General features: G+C 50.4%; 1 protein-coding gene across 1 annotated transcript; it reads left to right on the top strand.

The window, feature by feature from the left end:
• The first annotated feature begins 7,569 nt into the window (after positions 1 to 7,569).
• On the top strand, positions 7,570 to 8,958 carry LOC135449982 (uncharacterized). Its single transcript, XM_064717524.1, has 2 exons — positions 7,570 to 8,221; positions 8,303 to 8,958. Exons 1-2 carry the CDS (start codon positions 7,570 to 7,572, stop codon positions 8,956 to 8,958), a joined length of 1,308 nt encoding a protein of 435 aa, XP_064573594.1.
• The last annotated feature ends 316 nt before the right edge of the window (positions 8,959 to 9,274 follow it).

The following is a 9,274-nucleotide window of genomic DNA, read 5'->3' as shown; positions in this document are numbered from 1 at the left end:
TTTCACTGTTTTTTAGAATTCGCGCCGGAGCGGGATCGCTCTCTGCCCTTCCCCAGCTCAGCAGCGTGTCCAGACACGTGTTAGGAGATTTTCTTTCTCTTTCTCTTTGCGGGGGAGGGGGGGGCTCTCTTTCCACGTGGCCGGGGGACCTGCGGGGGTCGGGAGTGCTCTGCACACGCGGCGGCGGGGGGGGGGGGCGTCCCGGTTTCGGCTGCCACGTGGCGTGGCTGCTGCCTCTGCTCCGCGGGGGGTGCTGCATTCCACCGCGGGGGAGGCTTTGTTTCTGCCTCGGTTCGGCAGAGCGTGCCCTGCTGCTGCTGCCCGGGAATTTTAAAAGCAGTATATACAGCTGCATTGTGAAGCTTTTGTCTGCTCGTTATCGCTTTCTATCTGTGGTTTTTTTTAGAAATTGGTAGCTGATTTTAGCTTTGTTTTTGGTCAGGCGGGATTAAGTACTCTGCTTTTTTACATCTATCATGGGTTCCAAACTTAGCATTGTACAAAGGGGAGTGTATTATCATATTGTTAGCATTTTAATCAAGAGTAATGTGAAATTCTCTAAAGGAAAATTGAAACAGTTTATAAGATGGCTTTTTCTGCAGTTCCCAAACATTTCCCCTGAAGAAATCCACAATATTCAATTCTGGGATAAAGTTGGGAATGAATTGATAACCTTAGGACAATCTGGCAAATCATCCTCAGCTAAATTTGTGTTCTGGAGTTTACAAATTCGAACAGCATTGCTCAAACAAAAGGAAATGGAGAAAAAGCCAAATGTAAAGCCATGTGCCTCTGCTCTCCCTGTTCCTCCCTCTCCCTCTAAAACCCCTGTTAGCTTTTCGGAGAGCAGTGATGTCCAAAATGGCCCCCAGTCCCTAGGGGGTGCACAAGATGGTGGATGCCACGTGGCATCTTCCCAAACCGGGTCTTCTTCTTCCCAAAATCCTCTTAAGCATCCCAAAATTCCTGCCCCATCCCCCTCTCCTCCTGTTCCTCGTGACACCTTTCCCCTCCCCCCGCCTTTCCTGCAGTATCCTCAGCTCCGCCCCTCTACTCCTGCCAGGGGGCAGCTGCTGACGTGATGTCACCAGGTGACCCCGCCCTCTGTTCCCACGGTATCCCCGCCCCCTGCCAGCCCCTTGACCCCGCCCCTTGTTCCCACGGTTGCCCCGCCCCTTGCCGGCTCCCTTTCCCCGCCCCCTCCCCGGGTTCCCACGGTGGGGACACACCCACTGCCTGTCCCCAAACCTGTAGCTGTGATCCCAATGCTTCTGATTCAAGGGATACAGAGCAGGGGACAGCAGACCCAATGCATGGTGCCATGTTGTCACTGGCCCCTGTTACGTTTCAGCCTGCAGCTCAAGCTGGAGCAGCCCCAGCTGCTAATTGGAGTTCTTTTGGACGACAATTGATTAAAGAGATCTGTAAATCTCATAAAGAATATGGTCAACACAGTCCATATTTCCGTGGCCTTTTAAATTCTGAATTAAGTAGGACTATTGTGGTTCCACATGATTTAAAACAATTGTTTTCATGTCTCATGACATCCACAGAATTCAAATTATGGGAATCAGCATTGAAACAACTGCTAAAAGATGCTCTCCCAAGCTTACAGGCTGATCCAAACACAGCAAAAGACAACAATGGTAACCTTATTACTATTGACCACCTCTGTGGTGAGGGTCAATGGTCTTCTCCCTCAGTCCAAGCTGCTGCAATTCCTGCAGAAACACTTGAGAAAGTAAAGGAAGCAGCTGAAAAGGCATTCTTTTCCCTCCAACCTGAGGGGCCTTTTGAGCCCTATAGTAAAATCAAACAACTACCATCAGAACCTTTTGTGAAATTTGTAGAAAGGCTAACTAGAGCCATTGAAATACAAGTTAAAAAGGAAAATGCAAGGGAAGCAATTTTAGAAGAAATAGCATTTACAAATGCAAATGAACAGTGTCGAGCAGCAATCCTGAGCCTTCCTATGGAACCTTCCCCTACATTAAAAGATATGCTTCTAGTCTGTAACAGGAAAGTGCCTCTGATGAGTGTTGCTGAAGACTCCAGACCAAGGCTGCTGCCAAGACCACCTCAGCGTGTTGCTGTTGCCAGCCCTGCACCTTCTCTTTCAGCACAGCAGTACCCTGGGCAGCAGCGGAGACCGGCAATGGTTGAGCCCACTAAACCATGCCTGCTTTGTAATAAGCTAGGGCACTGGAGTAACCAGTGCCCCCTGAAAAGGGAATTTGATAAATTTAAAAATAGCAGGGGAGGAGAACTGCAAGCCCTCCCTGGGGGTCAACAACAAAAAAACGAAGAATAAAGCGCCAGCCTGCCAGGCGTGCAGACATAAAAGGAGCAGGCCAAGAGAATAAGGGTAGCAAAATAAATCAAGCGCGCGATAATATTAACATTTGTGTAAGTGAAGCAGGTGCTTCAAAGACCAAGTCCGCTAGTCCACTGTTAAATGTGAAACAAAATAACCTTTGTTATGATTTAAGTGATTCTGTATTAACCGCATCTTCTGTCAATGAGCCTTACAGGTTGCAGCTGACAGAGTCACTCCACCTGAAGGACACTGACTGGCATATTGTCTCTGTAAATCCTGAACAGAAAGGTACTTGGAACCAAATTCGTTGTAAGTACATCATCACTGGGGACAAAAACACACCACAAGAGATCGAAATTGCTCCGGGACTGACAACATCAGATCCCAAGCAATTTGTTCTCAGCCTGCACTGTTTCCACCCACCCCTGTTTCTTCCCAAGGGACAAATTGTTGCTCAAGCTATCCCTGTGCCATCTTTACCTGAAAATGTCGATAAACAAGGGCCCACAGTCGCCCGGGTCCAAGTTATTGGGACAGATAAACCCAAATTGTGGTGCAATGTCAGTGGGGGTGGGGAGTCTAAACGCATTGAAATGCTTGTAGACACAGGTGCAGACTGCACAGTGATTCCAGTACAAGACTGGCCAGCACACTGGCCTTTACAAAATGTTGCTGGTCACCTTCGAGGTGTAGGAGGTCTGCAATTGGCAAGGCAATCCAAAAGCATTATTCAATTCGAGAGTCCAAACGGACAATTGGCAAATATCCGTCCATTTGTGTTAGATTATTCAGAACCTTTGTTAGGGAGAGATTTAATGGCCCAGTGGGGTGTCACAATTAATATTCCAGACTCTCCACAGCATTTTTGTGCAGCAGTCATTAAACAACAGCGCCCCACCCAAAAACTTAAGTGGAAAACAGACGAACCAGTTGATGTGAAACAGTGGCCACTCAGTAAACAAAAAATAAAAGTGCTTGAAGAACTAGTACAAGAGCAACTAAGAAAGGGCCACATTGTGGAGACCATGTCCCCATGGAACTCTCCAGTGTTTGTCATCCAAAAAGCTGACAAAAAGAGGTGGCGACTTCTCTGTGACCTCCGACAAATTAATAATGTAATTGAAGATATGGGTTCTCCCCAGCCTGGTATGCCATCCCCAACAATGCTTCCTCAAGATTGGAAATTAGCTGTTATTGATATTAAAGATTGTTTTTTCCAAATCCCATTGCACCCTGACGATGCACCGCGTTTGGCATTCTCTGTCCCTTCTATCAATTCAGAAGCTCCTATGAAAAGGTACCATTGGACTGTTCTTCCTCAGGGCCTAAAGGTATCTCCAGCTATCTGCCAGTGGTATGTCTCTTCCCTGCTTTCCCCAGTTCGTGCAGCCGCAGAGAAGGCCATCATCTACCATTATATGGATGATATCCTTGTGTGTGCCCCCAATGATGATTTACTAACACATGCGCTTGACCTAACGATCGATGCATTGATTGTTGCAGGGTTCGAGCTCCAGGAACAGAAAATTCAAAAGATGCCACCTTGGAAGTATTTGGGCTTAGAAATTGGAAATAGGACCATTGTTCCTCAAAAACTAGAAATCAATCCAAGGATCAAGACCCTTGCGGATGTCCACAAGTTGTGTGGGTCTTTGAATTGGGTAAGACCATGGCTTGGTCTGACTAATGAAGACCTTGCCCCTCTTTTCAATTTACTGAAAGGGGGAGAGGACCCAGGTGCTCCTAGGTCTATTACCCCAGAGGCACGGAAAGCTCTAGAAAAGGTTCAGATTGCAATGTCCACAAGACAGGCCCACCGATGCCGGCCTGATCTGCCATTCAAATTTATCATCCTAGGTAAGTTGCCACACCTCCATGGAATTATTTTCCAGTGGGAGGAAAAACAAACACCTAAGGCAAAGGACACACCAAAAAAGGACCGGGACCAGAGGGACTCTCTCTTGATCATAGAATGGGTTTTCCTCAGTCACAAAAGGTCCAAGAGGCTGACAAAGCCTCAAGAGCTGATAGCAGAACTGATCCGGAAAGCAAGGACCCGGATCAGGGAGTTAGCAGGATGTGATTTTAAGTGCATTCACATTCCAGTTGAGTTAAAATCAGGTCAAAATACTATGAAAATACTGGAACAATTGTTTCAAGAAAATGAAGTGTTGCAGTTTGCTCTGGATTCCTACTCAGGACAATTTTCGGTAGCACGGCCCGCTTGCAAATTGTTTGAACAAGATGTTCAATTTACTTTAAAATTAAGAACTGCTCTAAGTAGGAGACCTTTAAAAAGGGCTCTGACTGTCTTTACAGATGCGTCCGGGAGGTCCCACAAGTCTGTTATGACTTGGAAAGATCCTCAAACCCAGCAGTGGGAGACGGACATTGCTGAGGTGGAAGGTTCACCTCAGGTTGCTGAATTGGCTGCAGTTGTTAGGGCTTTTGAAAGGTTCTCAGAACCATTTAATCTGATTACAGACTCTGCATACGTGGCAGGAGTAGTATCCAGAGCAGATCAAGCAATACTGCAAGATGTATCTAACATTGCACTTTTTGAATTGCTTTCCAAACTGGTAAAGTTAGTCACTCACCGAGAGCAACCCTTTTATGTGATGCATGTCAGGTCACACACTGACTTGCCAGGGTTTATTGCTGAAGGCAACAGAAGGGCAGATGCTCTTGCTGCGCCTGCAGTGATGGCCACTCTCCCAAATGTTTTTGAACAGGCAAAAATCAGCCACCAGCTTTTCCACCAAAATGCACCTGGCCTGGTTCGCCAGTTTAACATCACTCGAGAACAGGCCAAAGCGATTGTGGCCACGTGCCCAAATTGCCAACAACATGCACTCCCTACAGTGAGTACGGGAGCAAACCCAAGGGGACTGAACAGTTGTGAACTGTGGCAAACAGATGTAACACACATCAGGCTTTTGGACGGCAGAAATATGTTCATGTTAGTGTAGATACCTTTTCTGGAGCGGTCTATGCTTCTGCCCACACAGGAGAATCATCTATTGATGCTATTAAGCACCTCTTACAGGCTTTTTCTTTCATGGGCATCCCCAAGGAGCTGAAAACTGATAATGGGCCTGCTTATAAATCCAAGGAATTCGGGAGCTTCCTGCAGCAATGGGGAGTAGAGCACAAAACTGGCATCCCCTACTCCCCTACAGGTCAAGCCATTGTAGAAAGAACTCACCGTGATATTAAAAGGGTCCTGGACCAGCAACAACAGGTTCTGAAGGTAGAACCTCCCCACATCCGGTTATCCAGGGCGCTATTCACAATAAATTTTCTGAATTGTTCTTTTGACAGCCTGAACCCTCCCATCCTACGCCACTTTGGGGGGAACAGTCACAGGTTGATGAAAGAAAAACCTCCAGTTTTAGTAAAGGACCCTGAGACTTGGAAAATGGTGGGACCTTACAAATTGGTTACTTGGGGACGTGGATACGCCTGTGTGTCCACCCCCTCTGGTTTAAGGTGGGTTCCTTCCAAATGGGTAAAGCCCTATGTTCCCAAAGTCTCAGAGAAATCTGCAGAAGCACCCCAGGTTGCTCACGCTGCCTGGAGAAGAAAACGCCGCGCACGTTCTCTGGAGGAAATTCCATTTAAGCCTCCTATCTGGAATAGTTTGTAATATATGTTTGTCTCAAGTTTTTGTACCAGTTTAGATCCCACTGTTCGTGTGTAGCCTCGAGACGTCATGAGACCGAGCCTGCTTCTCGTCCTACTCGTGATCATCCCACCTGCAATCTCCTACATAGTACCGCAGCCCAAACCACGTATGGACTACCTTGACAAAGGCTCTCAGACATCAACAGAGAAACTGACAACGAGCTGAATGGACTTTTCAATGGCTGGGGACTCTCGGGCTGGTTGGGATCTATTCTGAAAACTGTAATTTTAGTGCTGTTTATTTTAGTTGTAGTTATTGTAGTTTTTAGCATTGTTTTTGGAGTAATCAGACGCATGGTTCTCAAGTTAATCTCAAACTCATCTCCCCCTCCTGAAGTCTACCATTTGGAAGCCCTCAGTGCTCCAGTGGATGACCTGGAAGCCTCAGTAGAATCATTCTGCACCATAAACACAGCCCTCTTCTTTTTAAACAAAACTAGGGGGAGATGTTGTGGTGTGTTGCAATATCCTGTTTTACCTTCTCCCTTCCCCCTCGCCCCTCGCTGAGTGTGCCCTGTCAATCAGGCTAACATACCAGCAAGGCGTCGTGTGATAGGTGTCCCTAGTACCTTGAGACCCTGCCCCTTCACCTGGTTGGTGACTCACCTGTCCCCTCCCCTTCCCCTGTCCTGAGCTTAAAATGTGAATGAGACCATGTGGCTTTATTCTGTTACCAGCAGTGGCCCAGTGCAGACGTATCTGTACTCATGGAATAAACATCTGGCTACCTTCTAGCAGAATCCATTCCCTTTCTCTCTACCATCGCCAGAAGCTCTCTCCTGAGGAGAACGGAGTCCTGTCTTGTGCCCTGCTGCACTCTGTCGCCAGCCAAGGTATTTCTGGGGTAGAACACCGCAGAGCTGCCTGTGGCCCAGCAGCGAAGGTCAGAACTGGCCTAGGCACCATCTAACTGGTTATATTGGGATAATTATTCCAGACCTGGGTCACATTCCTCTCAGTACCCTCCACCAATTCCACACTGATAGCTGTTCCCACAGGAAAACCCTCTTTAGGATCACTTGACAAACAAACCCAGCCCAGTGTCAGCTCCACGTGAAGCGCAGGAGAAGGAGGGGCTGATTTGGAAGCTCCTGGGTGCCCTCAGTGAGCCTGGAGCCATTCCCACCTTCCAGCAGCAGCAGGATGGTGCCCGTGTGCCCACAGGTGTTTGGGGTGACAGGCCGTGGGGCCAGGGCAGGGCTCTCCAACTGCCTTGGAAGTGGAACTGGAACCTGGCAACTGCCAGAACGGCCAATGGAGCCCCAGCAGGTGAGTGGGCAAGGGGCAGCTCTCCCTGTGCCGGGCCCAGAGCGGGCCTGGGCTGTCCCATGGGGAGCAGTTCCCTTTGGGAACAATGGGGCATTCCTGGGAAGCTGTTCCAAAGATGATGGCAGCTTTGGTGCTGGCCTTGCGGACAGGCCTGGCAAGGAATAGGGGGTTCCTGGCCATGCCAGGGCACACTCACGTGTCCTGCTGTCACCATCAGGCTGGAGGCTGTGGGCACTAAGGGGGGAGCAGCTCTCATTCCATCACCTTGCTGGCTGGAGCAGGTATTGGTGGGATCAACTATGGCAATGGAACCCCGGACCCCTGTTTGCCCCAACAGTTGCCTTGGCAACAGAACCCCCGAGTGGTGTTTGTCCCAAGGAACCCCCAGGCTGCCCAGGCACCATGGCAGGTACAGCAGCAGGGTCCTGCTCCTCCTGGGGCTCCTGCCCTCCAGGTACCCCCCAGGCAGCTCTGCCTGCCAGTATCTCACCCCATCACCCCTCTCTGCTTCCCCCACAGAGAGGTTCCCTCTCCAGGTGACACTGGTGAAGGTGCCTGGCCTGAGCTTCCCTTCCCTGGGAGCTGCCTGGGAGCTGCCTTCTGTCCCCAGGCTGCCACTGTCCTCTGGGCCTATCCAGCTCCAAACTGGCTCCCACCAGCTGGTCCCAGTCACCACCACCAGGCAGGGGGTCCCAGGGACACTGGGGCAGGTAGTCCATCTTCCCTCTGTGGTGCATCTTCCCCAGCTGGTGCAGCTGCCCCTCGGGGCTGCTGTTTGTCCCCCTGCCTATGGCTGGGTACAGCAGGTGGTGATGGGGACTTTGCTGCCCAACCAGCCAAGAGCTGTGGTGCAGGAAGAGGCCCTTTACCCCTTAGGCTCTAGTGTGTTCCACATCCACCATCAACCTGCCCTGGCTCTACCAGCTGGCACAACTACGATGGAGCCTGAAGGTAAGTTCTGGGGGATGGCAAAGCCCACACACCTGGAGACAAGCTGAGGAAAGCTTCAATCTCTTGTGGTTCCATTTGCAGAAGTGGTGACCACGGATCTGCCTGGAGAGGAACCAGCAGCCACCACAGAGGCCATTCCTGAGCAGGCAGGGGACAGCACCAACAGCCATCTGTTTGGCTGGCCTGACACCGCGGTGAGCGAGGACACCGACCTCAACAGCCCCAACAGCTCCACCTTGGATGCTCTCCTGGAAGAGCTCTCTGAGTACCTGGAGGACAGTGGCTGCCTTGACAAGCAAGCAGAGTTGGCACAGCAAGGGGACAACGAGGACACCATCTTGGCTGCCAATGTCCCCAGCCTGACAGCTGAGGACCTCGATGAGTTCATTGAATTCTGTGAATGCCTGCTGGAGGATGACCATCCCAAGGAGCCGGTGATGGAGGCACAGCAAAGGAACAGCCAGGATGCCATCCCTTCCATCTCTGCCATCCCCAACCTGCTCCCCTGTGCCAGCCCACCCACTGCCTCCCAGCCTCACTCACCCCACATGGCCCAGGTGGAGGAGGAGGCACTGCAGAGGCAGCCACAGAGTGTCATCACCATCCATGTGAACCCCAAAACAAGGGAGCTGGCAGCAGCCAGGCCAAGAGCCCCGCAGCAGGCAGCACCCCCACGAGCTAAGAGACCTTCCCGCAGAAGCACGGCCCCGCCAGCCAGGAAGAGGCGGCGGCGGTGACGCAGCACCCGGGCCAGGAGCCACCCTGAGGCAGTGGCTACATCCAGACCCCCAGCCCCTGCCCTCTCCTGCACTCCTCATTCCTGTTTTGTCATTAAAGACTTGGTTTGCAGCTCATCTGTCTGCCAGGGGTCATATTCACAGTGGGATTGGGTGATGCCTAAGGGCAGCCTCTGCCCGCCCCATGTGGGGCCAGGCTGGGCTGCAGATGGTGACATTGCATTGATTAAGTAAATAAAGAACGTTTCTTGCAATAGGAATAAAAAAAAAAAATCATATTGCTACTGAGAAGAAAGAAAAGCTACTGCTATTTTAG

This window comes from Zonotrichia leucophrys, chromosome 6, assembly GCF_028769735.1.
Source record: "Zonotrichia leucophrys gambelii isolate GWCS_2022_RI chromosome 6, RI_Zleu_2.0, whole genome shotgun sequence".
Taxonomy (NCBI): Eukaryota; Metazoa; Chordata; class Aves; order Passeriformes; family Passerellidae; genus Zonotrichia; species Zonotrichia leucophrys.
Note: the sequence above shows the minus strand (reverse complement) of the source record. Positions and strands in the feature narration are given on the sequence as shown.